The sequence below is a fragment of the Drosophila yakuba genome, chromosome 2L, assembly GCF_016746365.2.
Source record: "Drosophila yakuba strain Tai18E2 chromosome 2L, Prin_Dyak_Tai18E2_2.1, whole genome shotgun sequence".
Taxonomy (NCBI): Eukaryota; Metazoa; Arthropoda; class Insecta; order Diptera; family Drosophilidae; genus Drosophila; species Drosophila yakuba.
Genome location: NC_052527.2, coordinates 6,032,591 through 6,051,818, shown reverse-complemented (window position 1 = coordinate 6,051,818; position 19,228 = coordinate 6,032,591). Strand labels below are relative to the sequence as shown.

At 45.4% G+C, this 19,228-nt stretch overlaps 9 protein-coding genes across 11 annotated transcripts; 4 read left to right on the top strand and 5 right to left on the bottom strand.

Annotated features, from left to right (window-relative positions):
- Positions 1-152: 152 nt before the first annotated feature.
- LOC6527006 (YEATS domain-containing protein 4) lies at positions 153-1,076 on the bottom strand. Its single transcript, XM_002088066.4, has 2 exons — positions 465-1,076; positions 153-408 (listed from the first exon to the last, which is right to left on the bottom strand). Exons 1-2 carry the CDS (start codon positions 988-990, stop codon positions 251-253), a joined length of 684 nt encoding a protein of 227 aa, XP_002088102.1. The 5' UTR covers positions 991-1,076; the 3' UTR covers positions 153-250.
- A 233-nt stretch (positions 1,077-1,309) lies between these two features.
- LOC6527005 (cohesin subunit SA-1) lies at positions 1,310-5,543 on the top strand. The gene is made up of 10 exons (XM_002088065.3): positions 1,310-1,488; positions 1,549-1,864; positions 1,923-2,096; positions 2,152-2,451; positions 2,505-2,938; positions 3,000-3,835; positions 3,901-4,259; positions 4,320-4,610; positions 4,709-5,249; positions 5,315-5,543. The coding sequence occupies exons 1-10, from the start codon at positions 1,418-1,420 to the stop codon at positions 5,374-5,376; spliced, it is 3,384 nt and encodes a 1,127-aa protein (XP_002088101.1). The 5' UTR covers positions 1,310-1,417; the 3' UTR covers positions 5,377-5,543.
- LOC6527004 lies at positions 5,245-7,863 on the bottom strand. Of its 2 annotated transcripts, XM_039370353.2 has the most exons (4): positions 7,522-7,863; positions 6,178-7,140; positions 5,502-6,120; positions 5,245-5,436 (listed from the first exon to the last, which is right to left on the bottom strand). In XM_039370353.2, the coding sequence occupies exons 1-3, from the start codon at positions 7,774-7,776 to the stop codon at positions 5,503-5,505; spliced, it is 1,836 nt and encodes a 611-aa protein (XP_039226287.1). In that variant the 5' UTR covers positions 7,777-7,863; the 3' UTR covers positions 5,245-5,436; position 5,502. The 2 variants fall into 2 exon arrangements, with proteins under 2 accessions (XP_039226287.1, XP_002088100.3); XM_002088064.4 differs by having other exon boundaries at positions 5,245-6,120.
- A 55-nt stretch (positions 7,864-7,918) lies between these two features.
- LOC6527003 (mini-chromosome maintenance complex-binding protein) lies at positions 7,919-10,046 on the top strand. The gene is made up of 3 exons (XM_002088063.4): positions 7,919-9,198; positions 9,259-9,502; positions 9,597-10,046. Exons 1-3 carry the CDS (start codon positions 8,006-8,008, stop codon positions 9,978-9,980), a joined length of 1,821 nt encoding a protein of 606 aa, XP_002088099.1. The 5' UTR covers positions 7,919-8,005; the 3' UTR covers positions 9,981-10,046.
- Positions 10,036-11,264, bottom strand: LOC6527002 (ZZ-type zinc finger-containing protein 3). Its single transcript, XM_002088062.4, has one exon. It carries the CDS (start codon positions 11,176-11,178, stop codon positions 10,099-10,101), a length of 1,080 nt encoding a protein of 359 aa, XP_002088098.3. The 5' UTR covers positions 11,179-11,264; the 3' UTR covers positions 10,036-10,098.
- A 3-nt stretch (positions 11,265-11,267) lies between these two features.
- LOC6527001 (hydroxymethylglutaryl-CoA lyase, mitochondrial) lies at positions 11,268-12,487 on the top strand. The gene is made up of 2 exons (XM_002088061.3): positions 11,268-11,411; positions 11,470-12,487. Exons 1-2 carry the CDS (start codon positions 11,367-11,369, stop codon positions 12,394-12,396), a joined length of 972 nt encoding a protein of 323 aa, XP_002088097.1. The 5' UTR covers positions 11,268-11,366; the 3' UTR covers positions 12,397-12,487.
- Positions 12,440-14,973, bottom strand: LOC6527000. 2 transcript variants are annotated; one of them, XM_015198077.2, is made up of 4 exons: positions 14,843-14,973; positions 14,648-14,759; positions 12,821-14,474; positions 12,440-12,757 (listed from the first exon to the last, which is right to left on the bottom strand). In XM_015198077.2, the coding sequence occupies exons 2-4, from the start codon at positions 14,719-14,721 to the stop codon at positions 12,518-12,520; spliced, it is 1,968 nt and encodes a 655-aa protein (XP_015053563.1). In that variant the 5' UTR covers positions 14,722-14,759; positions 14,843-14,973; the 3' UTR covers positions 12,440-12,517. The 2 variants fall into 2 exon arrangements, with proteins under 2 accessions (XP_015053563.1, XP_015053562.1); XM_015198076.2 differs by lacking the exon at positions 14,648-14,759.
- Positions 14,974-15,334: 361 nt separating this feature from the next.
- On the top strand, positions 15,335-16,858 carry LOC6526999 (oxygen-dependent coproporphyrinogen-III oxidase). The gene has a single exon (XM_002088059.3). The coding sequence runs from the start codon at positions 15,435-15,437 to the stop codon at positions 16,605-16,607; it is 1,173 nt and encodes a 390-aa protein (XP_002088095.1). The 5' UTR covers positions 15,335-15,434; the 3' UTR covers positions 16,608-16,858.
- Positions 16,859-17,707: 849 nt separating this feature from the next.
- LOC6526998 (small ubiquitin-related modifier 3) lies at positions 17,708-18,555 on the bottom strand. Its single transcript, XM_002088058.3, has 2 exons — positions 18,416-18,555; positions 17,708-18,294 (listed from the first exon to the last, which is right to left on the bottom strand). Exon 2 carries the CDS (start codon positions 18,213-18,215, stop codon positions 17,943-17,945), a length of 273 nt encoding a protein of 90 aa, XP_002088094.1. The 5' UTR covers positions 18,216-18,294; positions 18,416-18,555; the 3' UTR covers positions 17,708-17,942.
- Positions 18,556-19,228: the final 673 nt, after the last annotated feature.

Here is a 19,228-nt window from a genome sequence, read left to right as displayed (position 1 = left end):
GAGTTTGCAATATGATGTTATGTATTATATTTAAATATTATAAATCAATTCTAAATTTAGTACTATCAGCCGGTTTTGATATTAATGAGATAATAGCTGAAACAATATTATTCGTTCCCAGAAGAGAAACACACAGTGAAAACACAAAAAAAACCTTTTTCAATCATCTATTAAATAATTAACATATAAGTACTTAAACCATTACACTTAATCGAAACTGTATGCATGGAAAGTATTTCTATGGAGAATATTACGCAGGTTGCTTCTGCACCTTCGCCAATTCCGCCTTGAATTTCGAAATGGTCTCACGTGCCAGCTTTAGTTTGTCTTTCAGTGTAACAATCTCTCCCTTGACTTTCTGTTTCACATTCACAATGTTGTCCAGCGTTTTGGTCTTCTTTTCCTCAACTAGAAAAGTGAATATTATGGGTAACTATACAAAATATTAATCAGCTTATAGTTACAGTCAGTGTCGTGGGTTAACAGTCCATTGGCGCTCTGTTCTGAAAGCAGGAGATAATGCTGCATGATCTGGGTGGGCTCTTGGAAAACGATTTCCTCGTACGACTCCGAGACCAGGCCCTTCTTAGTGTCCATAGTGGTACTGGAGGTGAGCTCGCCATCGACCACAGGCGATTGGAAAAGCTTTAGGATGTGGTAGCAAGTAACCGGGCGCTCGGATTGATCGTTGAAATAGATCTTGATGATCACCTCGAATTCACCCCATCCGGTCTCGGTGATCTCGTAGGGCGGCTTAACTACGATCCTGTTCGGATTGGCATAGCTCTCGTGCAGCTTGAAGTGCACCTTTTTGACGTAAATGGACATGTCCTCGTTGAAATAGGGCTTCAGATAGACCTTCCACTGATGCGTGTGTCCGTCCTCCTCGCGCTTCTTGCCGAAGGATCTGGCTATGTTCCCATACACTATGGGCTTTACTATGGTTACGCCCTTAAGTCGGCCACCCGAGTCTCCTCCAAATTCAGTCATAATACAATGATTTTTAATTGTTTATGCTTAGTTAACAAAATATTGTTTTGGTTCTTCTTCTTGGTTTTCGGGTAGCAGCAGTTATCGATTTATGAATGCACCGGATACCAGGGCTGCATAGTTTTCTGTGAAATGAAATACAAAAACTAAACAAAATAAAATTGGATTGATAGACATGGATTTATTCATATTAATTTTATTAGTTTTGTTTATTTAGTATTTGTTTTTATTTATTTTAAATTGAAGCCATTCTCGTTTCTTTGTTGCATCCCTCGTTACCGATTGCTATCGATATTTTTTGCGCTGTATTTTGGTGGTGGTGCCATCACTTGTAACAATTGGACGCTTTGGCCAATTGTATAGTTTAATTTAAAATTTAATGTTTTAAAACATTAATTACCAGTGAGACTCCAGTTAAATACATAAAATGATGGCGCGTCGTGGGGGAAAGCGCATACGAATGGATGATCCGCCGCCGGACTACGAGGAATTGCACAGGTACAGTTTTCTCTTTTCCCACCATTTGTATTGACCAAAAAATATATAACTATTTTTTAGCGATGCTCTTAATGAGAGCACCTCGGATGCAGACAGTCCCACCAAGCGGATGACAAGGCTGCGAGCGCGGGGTGGAGTGCGGGACAAACCACCCATAATTGACGATGACGAGGATGACTTCTTCGCGCCAATCGCGCGCAAACGAAAGACTCCCGCCACCCGCAAGGGGCCAACAGAACGCAAAGAACGCGTTGAACGACCGCGCAAGGAGCCCGTGGACAAGGGACACCACGAGCGGATCGACAATGAGCGGGAGATAACCACGGACGAGAACAGCTTGTATTACATTGTGCGACACTCGAAGAACCCCATTGCTGTAGGAAAACCAATTGCCTTAATATTCATCAAATAATATTCAGACGTCCCATTTTTAGAGCATTGTTGACCAATGGATTGAGCAGTATAAGGCAAACCGAGAAACGGCCCTGGTCGCTCTGATGCAGTTTTTTATAAATGCCAGCGGATGCAAAGGCAAGATATCCGAGGACATACAGTATCCTGTGGATCACACATCTATTATCCGACGCATGACTGAGGAGTTTGACGAGGTAAGACACCTGCAGATGTCCTTAAAGCTTCTTTCTTAGCCGTAAACTCTTTCAGGAAAGCGGCGAATATCCCCTGATCATGACCGGAACGCAGTGGAGAAAGTTTAAAAATAATTTCTGCGATTTTGTGCAAACACTTGTGAAGCAATGCCAGTACTCCATTATCTACGATCAGTTTCTGATGGACAACGTCATATCCCTGCTTACGGGTCTGTCGGATTCGCAGGTGCGAGCATTTCGACACACGGCCACTCTGGCGGCCATGAAGCTGATGACTGCATTGGTGGATGTGGCCCTTTTGGTTTCGAATAACTTTGACAATGCCGCAAAGCAATTCGAAGCTGAACGCGTTAAGGTAAGATTGCTAATAACTACTTGGAATCTATTAATGATCCTTAAATTGTTTAGTCTCGCGATCGTCGTGCTTCTGATCGTTTGGATTCGCTTATGACTAAACGATCCGAATTGGAAGAAAATATGGACGAAATAAAGAGTATGTTGACCTACATGTTCAAGTCGGTGTTCGTTCACCGCTACAGAGACAGTCTGCCTGATATTCGAGCCATATGTATGGCCGAGATCGGCATATGGATGGAAAACTATCCACAAAATTTTCTTGACGATTCTTACCTAAAATATATCGGTTGGACGCTCCACGACAAGATCGGAGAGGTGCGCCTACGATGTTTGCAGTCGTTGCTGCCGCTGTACGAAAAGGATGAACTCAAGGGTAAACTTGAGCTGTTTACGTCAAAGTTTAAGGACAGAATTGTGGCAATGACGCTGGACAAGGAGTTTGAAGTGTCTGTTCACGCCGTCAAGCTGGTTATCAGTATCTTAAAGTAAGTAAAATTAGTTTTTGCTTTAGGGAATGTTTATCACCAAGCTTATGTTTATTTCCAGAATACATCCAGAGATTTTGGCTGACAAAGATTGTGAAATTGTCTACGAATTGGTTTACTCTTCACATCGTGGGGTGGCTCAGGCAGCAGCTGAGTTCTTAAACGTCCGTCTGTTTCACTTAACCGCCGACATGGAAGAGACGAAGACCAAACGTGGGAAAGTGCGAATGCCCAATACACCGCTGGTTCGGGACTTGGTGCAGTTCTTCATCGAATCCGAACTCCACGAACATGGGGCCTACCTTGTAGACTCCTTCATCGATAGCAATGATATGGTTAGGGACTGGGAGTGTATGACGGATTTGCTTTTGGAAGAGCCGGGCCCCAATGAAGAGGTCCTAGACAACAAGCAGGAATCGACACTAATCGAAATCATGGTCAGCAGCGTTAAGCAATCAGCAACTGGAGAAGTTCCAGTCGGTCGCGCTAGCAATCGCAAGTGTACGCTCAGTGCCAAGGAGCTAAAAGCTATCCAAGATGAGAAGGCGAAGCTGACCGAACATTTCATTGTCACCCTTCCGTCCTTGCTTGAAAAGTATCAAGCAGACAGTGAAAAGTTGGCGAACCTCCTTGCAGTTCCACAGTACTTCGATCTCAATCTGTACACCACCAATCGACAAGAAGGCAACCTACAGGCATTGTTAGATCGCATCAATCAGGTAATGAGTATGCACACAGGTCGCGAGGTGCTGGAAACTTGCGCGAAAACGCTAGAATGTCTTTGTGCCGAAGGAAGTGCCACCTACACCAGATGCAATATCGCCAGATCCAACATTATCGAGAGTGCTGTCAACAAGTACAAAGACGCAATCGAGGAATGGCGCAACCTTATACAAGGTATACAAAATATTAACACGTTTTACTTTAACCTTATTAATTATTATCCTAAAATGTTTTTGAAGGCGAGGAGACCCCTAATGAGGATGACATCTACAACATTACCATCACCCTCAAGGTCCTTTCTATTCTGTACTCCTCGCACAACCTTAACCCCTGGGAGCTGTTTAGGTCACTGTTCCAGGACGTGGAGGAGGCGCAGTCGAAAGAAAACATCGATCGCTGTCTGCCCAACGAAGCCTTAGTCTATTGCATAGAGGCCTGTTACTTTTCTATTAGCTGGGGACTGCAGTACGTGGAAAACGAATGCGAGTCAGTTAACGTGACCGAGGTGGTGGCTGAGCTGCGCAACAATTTGGACACCTTTATGGGAGCCTGCTTTGAACTAACTCGCGATGGACCCACAGTTCAGATTCAAGAGGCGGTTTGTTATAAAATGTTCAAATCACTTGTTGGAAAACTTTAAAATTAATATGATTTGCAGGCGTACCAGTCCATTTGCGATCTACTAATCATTTTCTCGGACAAGTTGGCTCGCAGTGAGATCGAACATATTCGCGGCTTGGAGTACAAGTCGCGCATGGATGAGCACCTTATCTTGGACAACTTTGTGCAGCACTATGTATTTTCCCTTAAACAAGATGTAGCACAGGATGAAACCAGAATCGAGGAGCTGCATAAGAAACGTAATTTCTTGGCGTGCTACTGCAAATTGGTAGTGTACAATATAATTCCAACGATGCGTGCAGCTAGTATCTTTAAGTATTATGTCAAGGTGAGTGAGAACGAGAAAATCTCTGAAATCAGTTCCGCTATTAGTATTAGGTTTCAAGAGTATTATCTGGGTTACTAAATATGTTTATTTATTTGTAGTGCTACAACGACTACGGAGATATAATAAAGGCCACATTGGGAAAGGCCCGTGAAATTAATAAAGTAAACTTCGCCATGACCCTCCTCTTGAGCCTGATCACGGTGTTTAAAAGTCTGCAGGAGCAAAGCGAGGATGGAACAGTTTCAAAGAGCTCGCAAGAGTTTGTGGACCTCAAAGAGTTGGCCAAGCGATTTGCCCTCACATTTGGTTTTGATGCAATCAAGAATCGGGAATCTGTGGCCGCCATTCATCGTGGTGGCATTTATTTCGCTGCCAACAAGGAGCCTGATGATCCGGTGCGCGCTCCAACACGTTTACTGTTCCTGGAGGTTTTGAACGAGTTCAACTACAAGCTCCTCAAGCAAGACAAGAAGGTGATTATGAGCTTCCTGGACAAGATCATACCACCCGCAATGCCATCCAGTCGAGCTGAGGAATGGCAGCCGCTAATATTATATCGCAATTCCTTGCTGCATGGCGAAACTGATCAAGCGCCCGTCGCCAGCAAGCGAGCCTACACACGTAAACGTCGAGATCATGGTAAGAATCAAACAACTTCCATTTTATTTAGAGTCAACATAATAAAAAACGTGTTTATAATTTAGATGAGGAAGAAGAGGAGGAGGAAGACGAAGAGGAACACAATGATCCTGATTACAGGGGCTAAGACCCGAACCGAACAGCTACATACGGCTTAAGTGCAAAATCCAATTTTCCGGGAGATCAACTAGTTTTAAGATTAAAGCTAACATTATGTACATAAATAAGTTTAAATTATGTAAATTACTGTACCTTAATTGATGTCAGAATTACTAAAGCTAAAGTTCGACTTTATCAGCAATATTTTGGAAGCACTTTCGGGGTTCAAGCCTGCTTGCATATCCATATACAAATGTGCCGATTTCCTAAATAAGCCTTCACTAACCACACTTGCTGCTGGTGCTGATAAAAATCTCCTTACAATGCCATACAAGGAATTGTATTTTATGTTGTTCCTCCACCAAATCAAGGGATCCATATTCCTATCGATTCTAGGCTCGGAGTTGTATAAATATAATAGATTCTTAATCTGAGACTGGGAGCCCATTGACGTATTTGGCTGTTGAGTATTCGTCGTTCCAGTTGTCAATATACTATCCAGAATGCTATCGATCTTTGATTCATTCTTCTGGGATGATGTTGATGACACTTTAATTATTTTCAGCGGTGGCTGACCATTGCAATCATCTGGCACTCCAGCCAGCACAAGCAAAACTTCATTGGCCACCAACTGCTCCTCACGTTCGGTGAAAAATGCTTGCTTATACCTCGGATCGAAATAGGTGGCCATCAAAAATTTGATGTCGCTAGTGATGTGGGAAAACTTCATTTCCAGTTCTTCAAGCAACTTTCTGGCGAAACTGCAAATAGTCTACAACGTTTAAGACATTAGACAATATTTTATCTAGTTTTATCTACTTCAACTTACCACAGAAGAAACAAAGTTATGGACATCCGTGCGGAGAGAATCACGCAAAGCGGCAACCAGAGGGATTACGGATGATGTTGTCGTAGATGGATTGCTCCATATCTTAATGGTTTCTTCACAAGGCTGCATAACCTTGCTGCACAAATCAATCTCTATCCATTCATCGGGATATATTTGGACTAGACTATACTCTTCGCAGTACAGGGATAGAGCATCTTTCATTCGAAAAACGCTGGACATCATCTGAAAAGCAGAGTTCCATTGAAAGGGATCGTAGGATATGAGTGTGCACGGGTCTCGCGTCAAGCGAATCTCTTGAATGAATTTCAGATGATCGTTGGCCATTTTAGACGAAGCAAAATGATCAACTATTTGCTTGCACTTGGACGAAAGATTCTGCAGTAATTCGTTCGATTGCAATGCAAATCTAACGCACATCTGTAGGCGATGCACATTGCAATCAGGCAGGGAACCTGGCAGTGCCGTCATCTCGTCCCTGATGATGCAATGTATCTTTTCCTTGGGCAGCTCAATGGCCAAGCTGGGTACTAGATCCCGAATCCAACATGCTACCTTAGAGGTGCTTTCATAATTCAGAGCCTCGCACTTTAGCATAAGACGGTGAGTCTGAAAATCCCTCGATATTCCGGAGCAGGACAAGCTCAGCAGTCCTTCTCCTTTGTCACCACGCCAGAGACTCGTAGACAACGATATGGCATCCAGCAGATCCACCTGTTGCTTTAAATGATGATGCATTTTCCTGTGTATGTCCTCACACAGTATTTTCTCATAGTAGCTCCTTGGCTGAATTGTGTACCTTGGCTGCAGCGCCCTGATAAAGTTGACGAATCCTGGTCCTTCAATGAACTCAAAGGAGTGATTTAAAAGCATGAGCGCCAACTTCTCATCACAGCGCTTATTGTAGGAATTATCCTCGGTGTCCAATGGATCTGAATCTGTTTCCTAAAATTTATATTTCAAATTAGCGTAGTATGAATATAGTTTTAAGGCTATTAATGAAAATAGTACATTTTTAACAAAAGCGTTAATAAGGTTTTTGGTTAAACACCTACATTTACGACCCATGCGGATAAAAATCCGCATCCGCTGTATCTATATATAGTGATAAGTATTAGATAAGAAAATGTACAAATCACTTTTGGAACGCCCACTGAAATTATATTTCAATTTAAATTTAAGTTTGGGAAAACCATCTTCTCATGACAGAATACTTGGGCTTAGATGGAAAAGTACCCCAACCTCACATAAGGTACACCTTCTGTGTACATATGTATGCCTATGTACTATGTATGTACATTATGTACTATGTACTATTCCACTTACATGAAGATTCAATTCCAGCTGTGCTGTGGGGTGCTGTGGCGAACCGATGGAGATCTCGCTCTTCACCAGGTCCAGGTACTTTATGTCCCCGGATAGCGATAGGAACTCTGGTGGGTGCTTGCTCTTCAGGTGATTTCGCAGACAGGTTGTGCCGCGTCCTCTCCTCGAGTAGTTCCTGTTGCATAGGAGACAGGTGGCCACTGTACCGGATGTCTTGTAGAAGTACTGCCATACATTGCTTTTCTTCTTGTTCATCGGTGCAGTTCTTTGGTAATTCCGAAATTGTACACTTTTTTGCGGATGTCCACATCCGCCTCTACATCCGTTCTGCGGCAGAGTTCGACATCCCTGGCAGCTATCGATAGGCACATCGATGACAATCACTGAAATGCGGCAATCAGATTTTGGCGCGCCATAGCAGCTGTTCTTTTTTTGCATAGGAGGTTTTGAGGTTTCGCAAATTCATTCGTAAACTAAATAGATAATGCCCAGTGCCATGGAGCTGCCGAGCACGCCCGATGAACTGGCCGCCCAGCAAGCGGACAGCGCTGCCCTCAAGGACCTGCTCAAGGATCCCAACCGCTGGCACTCGATTCCCCTTCTCAACTACACGCCTCTGCACAAGCTAAAGGATCAGACTTTGGTGCGTTTTCGTGGCATGATCCAGGACATGATGGACCCGGAGATCTACCTGGAGCGCTACGAAGTGAAGTCCACGGACGGCAGCAAACGTGTGCAGGAAGGAAAGTACAGGGACTGCTTAAAAATTACCGCTGGCGAAGTGATCGACTACAACGCCGATGGCAATGTGCATGGAGAACGGAGAACCATGTTCGTGGTCTCTGTGCCTGGCTTGAATGATTGGAGCAAGGAGCATGAGAAGCAGTGCTGTCCCCAGATCGATTTGGCCAGTCTGGGTCAGTCTCCCAGCTTAGCCAAGAAGCGGCCTGTTGGCGGCGAACAGGAAGCCATGGAGGTGGACGGTGCGAGCGAAACCACCTTCAAGCGGCCGTGCCTCAAAGAGATTCAACAAGATAGAGAGCCAGCGAGCGCCTCGAATGCCTCCGCTCTTGGCTCTGAATACCTGCTTAACTCGCCTTTGCCCGATCGTCCCAGCCTAGCATGCATGGTAAAGGTTTACGAGGAGTTTGATACCTACCAGCTTAATTCCCTGGTCGACTTTGTGGGCTTTCTGTCAGTGGATGCCTCGCTGGACGCCGCTACCCTCGACATAGACGATTGTGAAAATTTGAGTGAGCTGCAGGCAGCAAATCCATCGCCCTTTCTTATACCCCGCCTGCATGCCTTCGGCGTCCAGGTGCTGCCGCATGCCAATCCGCTGCTGGACAAAAGCCTTCGACAGCCAACGGAAATATGTGAGGAGACGACGTATCCATCCCAGCTCGCTGTGCACAAAGATCTGCGCATGCTCCTTAAACTCTGCCTCTTTGATGACGATCTGGCCGCCGAGTATCTGCTCTCCCACCTAATATCTACGGTCTATAGTCGTTCTGAGATGCAGAGCATTGGCAAGTTCGCCCTTAACATTTGTAATCTGCCTAAGGACTGTGAGGCGTATGCAACCAAGTTGTATAAAATACTGGAGTTGCTGTTGCCGGCCAGCCATTATCTCCCCATGACCCTTGTCACACTAAACACGGCTGCTTTTGCCCCAAAGTAAGTTGGCTTAGCAGAACAAGCGAACAGCATTGAATAAATATTAATGTGTACTTGCAGAAAGGACTATGAGACCAACAAGCTAGTTTCCGGCGTACTGCAGTTGGCTCCTCACACGCATTTGGTACTCGACGAGACCTGCATGCAACAGGGCAAGCTGGAGGCCAATGGTGTCCATGCCGTCCAGCATTTAGCGCACTTGATCAATAACCAGGAACTGAAGTGCGACTTTCAGTATTACCAAATAGACTACCAAGCAAACATTCCAGTTCTCGTCCTTAGTGAAGGACGAAGCATGTTGCCGGTAAGAATATCAATATATCTGAACAAATCATTATATTGATCATTATTTGAAAGTGAATATGATAATACGACAAATAAAAAATTTTTGTTTTCAGAGCGATTTTGTGCTACCCATTAATGCCGATGCTAAGGCCGTGGAACTTGTTGATGAATCTCTGAAGGCAGCCCACCACTATCTGCAGCCATCCCGTCTGCATCAGTTTCGCAAGTACTTGACCACAGCGCGTACTAGCGGCTTCAGTGTCAGCGAGGAGCACACTGAAATGATCCAGCAGGACTTCGTGGACATGCGTAAAGCTAATGTCAAAAGTAATGCTGATGATCTGCACGGATTGCTGGTTCTCTCGCGGCTGCTGGGCATCGCCCGGGGCAAGGATACGTTAGACAAAGAAACATGGCAGCTGGCTACGGAGTTCGAAGCAAAGCGGCGCCAGCGTATTCAATCTCTACCGAAATCATCTGCCCAAGTGCGTAATTAAGGTGGCCTCTCCTTTATAAAGTTGAAGATTTAGTTTTTAAGAATAAAATAAACTATTTAAAAAGTATGCTCCTATTTAATATTAAATAGTACTCAAGTAAAAACAGTTTTAGTGTGCATCATGACTCTTGGTCCACTACAACTTCATGACTCAAGTGCTCGAATCGCCCTTCGATAAGCTGACTGGCCAGGCAATCGCCGCACAGATTCAGGTGACAATAACAACTGTTACAACGCCATTGTGTCCGGGTCACAGATGCCTCTTCGCACTCGGCACACTTGGCTGCCAGGAAGTCTGGCTCATACCCGTCCTCGATCTCCCGTTTCTCGTCCTGAATGGCTGATAGAAGTTTAAGGCACAGTTCCTGCTTTCGCTTGGCCTCCGCATTCAGATCGGCATCCATGTATTCGGATTCAATCTTTGGTTCAATCTTGACTTGTGAGGTTGCTGGCATAAGAAGCAAATCGCTCGCAGGCGATGGGACTCGCAGGTCATCAAATGTGAAATCGTCCTCTGGCATTTGTAGCGATATATTCTGAGCGGGAAAGAATGTTGACTTGCGAAGGTTTATCTTCGGCTTACTCAAGCCCGGACGGCGATGCTTAGGTATGCGGCCGGGCACAGGCATGCCAGCATCGTGCAGTTTCTGGAAATACTTCTGGACACGGCTGAACACCTGCTGTGCCGTTCTGTTGCCCAATTCCTTTGCTATTTTGGCGAATCTGCGCATTTCCACTTCCTCTGGGGGATACTGGATGAGTAGCTGTTCCAAGCGACGTTGCTCTTCGTTGGTCCACAAACGATTGAAGTTCTCCGATCGCCCATTGCTCCTGTCCCGATTCTTGTTCGTCTCTTGCGTCCACGAGGACGTATCCGTTGGTGTCTCATTTGGTGCTCTTTCCTCGTCATTGGGTGACAAAGTTGGCAAGTCCGGTAAAACGGCCGTGGTGATGTAGTTATCCGATATCAAGGGCTCGTTGTTCCGCAGTTTGTCCAGCATCTGCTGCGGATTCTCCAAGTATATCTTTTGGGTGGCTTCCAGTTCATCAATCTGCTGATGCACCCGAATCCTTTGTGCCTGCAGCACGGCCAAAGTGCGCAGCAGATTGGCATAGCACTGGTTGCCACGTAGCGCCAGGTGCTCGGTCTCAAAATGGAAGACATCCTCATCATCTGTAGAGACATCTGCTAGGTCCATTACACAAAATATTTTCCAAATTCTTGTTTGTTTACAAAAAATGTGTTTACGCCTCTTTGCTAGAGATGGTAGTCTTTCCGCAAAACGGTTATCGAAATTCAACAACATATCGATCTTGAGTCGTTATCAGCTGATATCCGCAAAAAAAGAAGAAGCGGAATACGTAACATTTATTTACCAATTTAGCAATGAGAATTGCACCGATTCGCTCTATCCTTGCGCTTACAACAAAGGTAAACTCACGAAAAAACACACGTACCGTAACGATTCAAATCATTTTATAACTAACAGCGCACGGCGGTCACAAGCGCGGCCAACCAGGTGCGAATTGTGGAAGTTGGTCCACGGGATGGACTTCAAAACGAACCCAAACTGCTGCCGGCGGCCACCAAGATCGAACTGATCAACCAATTGTCCGAAACGGGACTGCGGACCATAGAAGCCACCAGTTTTGTGAGCGCCAAATGGGTGCCACAGATGGGCGACAATGCTGAAGTCCTTAGAGGAATCCGCAAAGTGCCTGGGATAAGCTATCCGGTGCTGACGCCAAACCTAAAGGGATTCGAGAGTGCCCTGGAGGCGGGAGCCGAGGAGGTGGCAGTCTTTGGAGCCGCATCTGATGCATTTTCGCTGAAGAACGTTAATTGCACCGCAGCTGAGGCCATCGAACGCTTCAAGCCTGTGCTGAAGGCTGCCCAGAAGAATGGAGTGCGTGTCCGGGGCTATGTTTCCACTGTGGTTGGCTGCCCGTACGAGGGTGCCGTGGCGCCGAGTGCCGTCGTCAAAGTGGTGGATGCCCTGTACCAAATGGGCTGCTATGAAATATCATTGGGCGACACCATTGGTGTGGGCACGCCAGGCACAATGCGCCGAATGCTGGATGAGGTGACCAAGGTCGTTCCGGCTAAAGATCTGGCCGTGCACTGCCACGACACCTATGGACAGGCCCTGAGCAACATACTGGTCTCCCTGGACTATGGCATTCGGGTGGTGGACACTTCAGTTTCTGGCCTGGGCGGATGTCCTTATGCCAAGGGGGCGTCAGGAAACGCGGCCACCGAGGATGTGGTCTACTTGCTGCACGGCATGGGCCTTGATACAGGCGTCAACCTAGACAAACTTATCCAAGTGGGTCGGTACATCTGTAGTGAACTGGGCAGACCCTCAGAATCTAAGGTTAATCGCGCGTGGAAGGGACCGCAGGCTCGAGTTCAGTGATGAACTGTGAATGTGCTGTCATTGTGAAACGAAAACGAAGGCATTTACTAGCACTAGTTATACAATACATTTATTATCGTTGCAATATTAAGCCTAAGAGCGTGAAGTACTTTTATGGACCTTAAAACTTTTGGGCATCTCTTATTGTATATAAGGACACGTCGCCCGAGGCGAGCGACAGATCAGCCAGGCTGTGATTGGCGCGACGTGGGATGTGCGACGAAGACGGTTTGCGGGCTACCTCGCCGGGCATTTTCATTTTGCCATCATGGCGCATTACAGTGGGCTCCACGGCGGAGTTGAGGTATTTTTGAATTTGAGGCACCTTTGGCATGGGAACAGGAGTTCGTTCATCCACCACCTGTTTAATGTATGTTTTTAGATTCGTTCACTCATCAGTATTAATATATAGATTTCAACTTACATGCTTAATTTCCGAGGATATGTAAGCCTTTTTTGGAAGAAGTTGAGCCGTTGAATCGATTCCCATGATCTTTAGAGAATCCACTTCACTCGACTCCGATGTTCCTGCCTTTGTTGCAAAAAGCCGTTTGGGGTGACACAAGCGAGACTCCTGCTCCAACTCACTGATGGCCAATGTAGACAGCATATCAGTACTGGTTGGACGGAATGTACTCATAAGCGGGGCAGTACCTGACTTCTGGGTGTAGGTGCGTATAGGACTGACAATGTTTGCGTAGGGCTGCTTTATCTGATGTTGGCGACGTTGGGGAATACCAGAGGTTGCACTAAAGAATTTCTTTTTGGTCCAGTCCATTGGGAGGTCGACTTTGGTCAGCTTTTTACCCTTGCTGGGCGATGCTACAACGGTTTGTGGCTTGTTAGAGGACCGTAGCGGTAATGATGGCTTCAAAAAAGCTGCAGCCGGTGTTTTTGGTTGTGCCTTCGGTGAAACCACGAACGTGCTTTGTTTGGCCAGCACAGGGCTATCAGGCTTGACTGCGACGGCTGGTGGTGCCCCACCTGTCATGTACTCCATACCCTTTTGCATCATATACTGTATTTCTTCCATGGTATCATTGAAATGCAAGGAGTTTTCCTTATTTTCAACGCTCTCTTCCGCTAGCTCCTGCTCAATGGGATCTTTAACGTGGATTGAGGATACACTGGACGTGTCTTCTTGTTTTACATCTGAAACTAGCTGCACTTCGTCATCGTCAGAAGATGATAGCTCGATTATTGTATCCTCTACATCGTCCTCTTCCTCCTCCACTTCCTCCTGCGGAAGTGAGGCAAGCTCTCTTAGACTGCCATGAAGATCGCTTAAAAGCTCCAGCTCCTCCCCCTTGGACATTCCTGGTGGCTTTGCCTTGGCAATTGCGGCGTAGAACAATTCATCGACGTTAAGTAGTGTTCCACTGAGAGAACTATCCGTGGCTGTTTCGTAACAACTAGATGCATTTGTCTTCAGTGTGCGAGCACTTTGGAAGCTTGTATGGGAAGACACATCCGACGATTCCAGTTCGCTGTCCTCGATGATGGTCGAGGGGCGAAGCAGGCCCACCATTTTGACCGGCGAAACCTTGGTCAAAGACTTTGGAGTCTGTCCAGAGCCAGACGGGGACTCATCGATTCCGGCTAGGGTGTTATCCCAGAAGCGCGACGGCGCCTCAACGTCCTCCAACTGGGTGCACTCCGCCCCCTTGACGGGACTTTCGTTCTCCAGTAGATCGTCTTCTGTGCCCACCGCCTCTAGCATGCGACGCAGTGCATCGATCTCCTTCTGATCGTCGGTGCTGCGATCCTTGGCCCTGGACATCATCTGGCTTCGGTCCTCACTGTGCAGGTATTGGAAAAGAGTGCTGTCCGGATCGGAGCCCGTCTTGTCGCACATTCGCTCGAAGACACTGAAGCTATCTTCGGCATCATCCAAGGGATCTAAGGCACTTGCCTCGTACATGGTATCCTCGCCGAGATTGACAGTCGCTTGGCTAACAGGATCAACGTCCACAACCTTCTTGGCCCGCTCCTCCAAGGGTCTCCTCAGATCCTCGTCGATCTCCAAACTGTAGCGCATGTCCTTCGATTCGTCCATTTTTATGGGCTTTTTTGGCAAGCTGAAAAGGCAAACTGTTAGTTTTCTCAAATAAATCGTATGAATGTACCATATAATCGGACTTGTTTCTCTATCATTTTTGACATGCAGGTGGCTTAAATGAAAGTAAATGTCTACGGATTCATCGAACACTAGTGCAACACTATCCAAGGATGGGTTTGAAAGTGTATTTACCGCTCGGTCATTAGAAACTGACGGAGTTTCTGACGCCATTCCTCAGTGTTTTGGAATTTCTTGAGGCCAGACATCGTGAGTGTGCGAGTGTGCGTGTGTCCTGAACGCAAAACTCCAGGCGACGGGATAAATACGTATAATTGCGAGTTGCCAATAGTTCAAAGCGTTTAGCGTTTGTTCCAGTTGATCACCTACCTTGTGGCAATGGTATTCACAGAGTTCTTCTTCAATCCTCACGACGCACACGCAATTCTTTCATGGAATTTTTCACAGCACGCTCATTTGCTAACGATCGACGCGCCTTTACAGTCGTTTATTTCAAATGCCACGGCAGTGTGGCCGTATAGCGCTTATATTTTTAAATGGGGTATTCTTCACAAATGGAGAAGATTACGAACAAAGTGTTGATTCTAATAAAAATATTATAAGTTATTACGACAAAATATCATGTGGTTAATGATAAATAACATAAAGATCATTGATTATACATATACTTAATCCTTGACATATATAATTTGTAAATATATGCAGGCATATTAAAGCGAATGTTTTTTTTAGTAAACGTAATAACTTAGTTATTTGATTTTTTTATAATAACGTAATAACATCTGGTATTGATGTAAATGCAACAAATGTAGAACCCCTATTTTTGGTATATTTAGATGATCACGGTCACACCAACGGCTATGCAACTAGAAATGCCGGGTCAGTGAAAGATAACAAACAGACTGCGCTCGGGGAAAGTACTTAAGTTAAGTTAAAAATTTTGAGTAGGCGACAGCACAAAATGAACGCGCTCCGTCACACGATATCGCTGGTATCGCTGGGCACCTTTCAGCTGGTGCGCCGGACCAGAGGGCCGCATGTCCGGGGCTTTCTCCTCGGCACGGGACTGGGCCTGGCCAGCTTTTCGGCGGTCACGTACGCACATTCCGCGGAGGCGGTCGACCCAAAGGTCAAAGGGGTGCAGATGGACACCTCGCGGTTTATGGCCGAGCCTATCACAGACTCCAAGGCTCTGCTGGCCGACAAGGAAAACATGCGTCATCGCATGGAGATCCTGATCATGGAGATCCAGGCGGAGTTTTGCCGCGCTCTGGAGGCGGAGGAGAACTGCGGCCAGAAGTTCAAGGTGGACCGGTGGGAGCGGCCTGAGGGCGGTGGCGGTATCACTTGCGTTCTGCAGGATGGCGATGTATTCGAGAAGGCTGGCGTCAATATATCCGTGGTCACCGGATCCCTGCCCCCGGCTGCAGTGCAGCAGATGCGGGCACGCGGCAAGAACCTGAAAGAAGGCGCCTCATTGCCATTCTTTGCCAGCGGTGTTAGTGCAGTGATCCATCCAAGAAATCCCCATGTACCCACCATCCACTTCAACTATCGTTATTTCGAAGTGGAAACCGCCAAGGGGGAGAAGCAATGGTGGTTTGGTGGCGGCACGGATCTGACGCCCTATTACCTTTGCGAGAAGGACGCTTCCCACTTCCACCAGACCCTGAAGTCCGCCTGCGACGAGCACGATGCCACCTACTACCCGCGCTTCAAGAAGTGGTGCGACGACTACTTCCGCATCAAGCACCGCAACGAGAGCCGCGGCATTGGCGGAATCTTTTTCGACGACATCGATTCGCCCAATCAGGAGGCGGCCTTCAACTTTGTGTCAAGCTGCGCCAAGGCCGTGATTCCGTCCTATGTGCCGCTGGTGCGAAAACACAAGAATCGGGAGTACGGCAACAACGAACGCCAGTGGCAATTGCTGCGCCGCGGACGCTACGTGGAGTTCAACCTGATCTACGATCGTGGCACCAAGTTCGGCCTTTACACGCCTGGAGCCCGGTATGAAAGCATCCTGATGTCCCTACCCCTGCACGCCCGCTGGGAGTACATGCACGAACCCAAGTCCCAGTCCGAGGAGGGCAAACTAATGAAGGTCCTCAAGAATCCCAAGGATTGGGTCTAAGCTATGTCTCTCTTTTTAACTGTTCTAAATCGGGAATCGGTGCCTTTCACACTCTATTTTAAATTAAATTTGTACATATTTTAATTGTTGTTGCCAATAAACATAAAATGTTATTGTTTCAAAACAATTTAACCCTTGTAACAAAATTTGCTTATACCATTTAAATTACAGTATGTTGGCGTTTGCCAATAAAACTATGAATAACAATACTATAAATCGGCCTTTGCAATAAAAAGAATACACAATCTTAATGAATCTTCATTTTATTTCGAGTCAAAAAGACGGCTTTTGATAATTAATTTATGAAGTGCAACAAAGTAGGAAATAATGTAATGTAATTCGCTTATCTACATACATATGATTCATAATTAAAGGGCCTTGTACATTGGAAACTAAAGATTACCGATTACCGATGTACATACATGGTAAAAATCTACAACAAAAAATTTCGAAATTTATTCCTACCCAATGAATAAAATTTGTAATGTACAGATATTCTCGTTGGTTTCTGGGAAACAGATTATTTAATGAAAGACAGGATTGTTAGACGTACATACATACATATGTACATGAGTACATATGTACATACCTACTTTTCAAATGTACATCATAGTTTTTCGTACACAACTGTACCTCTAAAGTTTCAACTACATACGCACATATGTACATGGTATACATACACAATCATCATGTATGGTTTAGCCTGCATGAACATACATGGCGTATTACTAAGCCCCATTTTGGAGGTTATAGTTACCTCTATGTCATTTTTACCCAGAAGGTTCCAAAAACTGACGTCATATTCATACTTGCTCGAATTTTGAGGTTATGTTTTCCCAGACTCTACAGATTCGCCGGCGTATATGTTTGTACTTTTCCCGCAAATTCAGTGAGCCCCGATGTGTATGTATATCAATTTGCACGCACACACGCGCACTGGACCCAGTCCTGCTCGCACACAGACGTGCAATGGCTGGTAGTGTGTGTGCGTGTCTGTGTGGAAAGAGGGACGCAAAGCGGGAAATTCGCGCCGGCTTTTCGGGGTAGAAGGGCAAAAACAAACGCCGATCAGGCAGGTAGACATAGCCAAAGACTGCGGATTTGTGTAGTTTATAAAATGCTTTATTTACCATTTTCTTGTCTGCAAAAGTTTTTGTTTGTTGTGGTCACGCATACAGACAGAATCTACAGTTGTACTAAACGCACTCTTGTTTCATATTCAATCAATGCTTACTGCCTGTTTGTTGCTGGATTCTTCATGTTTTTGTTTCTTTTTTTTTTTTGTTTAATGTTTGTAGTTATAAGGGGTGTTGTAACTAACTTAACTAAGTAATTTTATAGAGCGCCGCCGGTCTGCTGCTGGTAAACCTCGATGGTGTCGCCCTCCTCCATCTCCAGCGAGGTCGGGGTGTCGTTCTCGTTGATGGGCTGTCCGTCGAAGCGGAAGCGCACCACCTGCATGGAGAGTCCGGCACGGTCGCAGTAAGCGTTCATCAGCTTCCTCAAGGGTGTGTGCTTCTTGATCTTGAACTGGACGACGGCGTTATCCTGGCCGAGGACCTTCAGGTTGATGTGCTCTGTCTCACCGCCTTTCTTTTCGTCAGACATGTTGATTTTTTGTTGCTCGTCGGAGCTGCTGAGTGGTCAAAGAAGTTTTTTTTTTGCGGTGCGTCGAATGCCGGGCGTGCTGTACGAAAAAAACGAGACAAAATGTCGCATTAAACACGCGCAAACTAGTAAACCACACGCAAAAAGTACGCGCAATACCGTAAGGCAGCCGCAAATCTCGTAAAAATTCAGAAATTTACCTGATTTTCTCAGGTTCAGTGCTTGCTGATGGCAGTTGAAATTTTTCACAAGCGGCTTCCTTTTGCTTCTGCTACAGCTACACGCCAAAAAAATTAGAGCTGGACTTAACTCGTAGCTTATGCGATACTATCGGCGTGTCTCAAAACACGAAAATATAGATAGGTGCTGCTGCAACCATCGATTATTGTCACTGCTTTGCAGTTTCGATCACGTTTTCCTTAAGCACAAATGAAGAAATATGCTTTAAATAAATGAAAAGTACTTATAAACTCGTACTCTAAAGAATGGAATGCTGAATACGTTATTTATTCAAATCAATTTGATAAGTTGATCATGTAACTCAATTTTTTCACATTACTTGTAAGCCAGTGTAGGCAGGGCGGCATATAATTATTTAAGTATCGGCCACAAACGTACCTATCGTTAATGCGTGATATCGCTTTATGGTAAAAGAAAACAATTTATCAAAACAATGCCAGGGTAATAAGTTATTCTGAAGTTTTGCTGTAACATTTGACAATATTATAGCTTAAGTTAATATTTCAATGTAAAATTCAGTTTGAATATTCCAGTTTCTCTGCTGTTGAGAAAGTAGTCAACTATATCGATATATTTCCCATCGATATATGCAGCGTATAATCATTGAAATATAGGTAGCGTACTGCTGATACCCATTAATCGTAATATGCTAGGGTATAAAGGTACTTTGCGGGTTAGACACCCCAAACCATCTTCATCGATGTTATTTTAAAATGTGACCTTTTATTTCGAAATCAGTAATTGTTTCCGTTGGCGGGCGCATCTTTATATCT

Coding starts and splice junctions, on each gene's coding strand:
- LOC6527000 (XM_015198077.2), bottom strand. CDS start 14,721: ATGTCTGGCCTCAAGAAATTCCAAAACACTGAGGAATGGCGTCAGAAA. Junction 14,475..14,647: donor CAGTTTCTAATGACCGAGCG/GTAAATACACTT, acceptor TTGCCTTTTCAG/CTTGCCAAAAAAGCCCATAA. Junction 12,758..12,820: donor TATCCTCGGAAATTAAGCAT/GTAAGTTGAAAT, acceptor TACATTAAACAG/GTGGTGGATGAACGAACTCC.
- LOC6527006 (XM_002088066.4), bottom strand. CDS start 990: ATGACTGAATTTGGAGGAGACTCGGGTGGCCGACTTAAGGGCGTAACC. Junction 409..464: donor GTTAACCCACGACACTGACT/GTAACTATAAGC, acceptor TCACTTTTCTAG/TTGAGGAAAAGAAGACCAAA.
- LOC6527002 (XM_002088062.4), bottom strand. CDS start 11,178: ATGGACCTAGCAGATGTCTCTACAGATGATGAGGATGTCTTCCATTTT.
- LOC6526998 (XM_002088058.3), bottom strand. CDS start 18,215: ATGTCTGACGAAAAGAAAGGCGGTGAGACAGAGCACATCAACCTGAAG.
- LOC6527004 (XM_002088064.4), bottom strand. CDS start 7,776: ATGAACAAGAAGAAAAGCAATGTATGGCAGTACTTCTACAAGACATCC. Junction 7,141..7,521: donor AGCTGGAATTGAATCTTCAT/GTAAGTGGAATA, acceptor TATAAATTTTAG/GAAACAGATTCAGATCCATT. Junction 6,121..6,177: donor ATAACTTTGTTTCTTCTGTG/GTAAGTTGAAGT, acceptor TAAACGTTGTAG/ACTATTTGCAGTTTCGCCAG.
- LOC6527005 (XM_002088065.3), top strand. CDS start 1,418: ATGATGGCGCGTCGTGGGGGAAAGCGCATACGAATGGATGATCCGCCG. Junction 2,452..2,504: donor TCGAAGCTGAACGCGTTAAG/GTAAGATTGCTA, acceptor TAAATTGTTTAG/TCTCGCGATCGTCGTGCTTC. Junction 2,939..2,999: donor CTGGTTATCAGTATCTTAAA/GTAAGTAAAATT, acceptor GTTTATTTCCAG/AATACATCCAGAGATTTTGG.
- LOC6526999 (XM_002088059.3), top strand. CDS start 15,435: ATGAACGCGCTCCGTCACACGATATCGCTGGTATCGCTGGGCACCTTT.
- LOC6527003 (XM_002088063.4), top strand. CDS start 8,006: ATGCCCAGTGCCATGGAGCTGCCGAGCACGCCCGATGAACTGGCCGCC. Junction 9,199..9,258: donor ACGGCTGCTTTTGCCCCAAA/GTAAGTTGGCTT, acceptor GTGTACTTGCAG/AAAGGACTATGAGACCAACA. Junction 9,503..9,596: donor AAGGACGAAGCATGTTGCCG/GTAAGAATATCA, acceptor TTTTGTTTTCAG/AGCGATTTTGTGCTACCCAT.
- LOC6527001 (XM_002088061.3), top strand. CDS start 11,367: ATGAGAATTGCACCGATTCGCTCTATCCTTGCGCTTACAACAAAG. Junction 11,412..11,469: donor TCCTTGCGCTTACAACAAAG/GTAAACTCACGA, acceptor TATAACTAACAG/CGCACGGCGGTCACAAGCGC.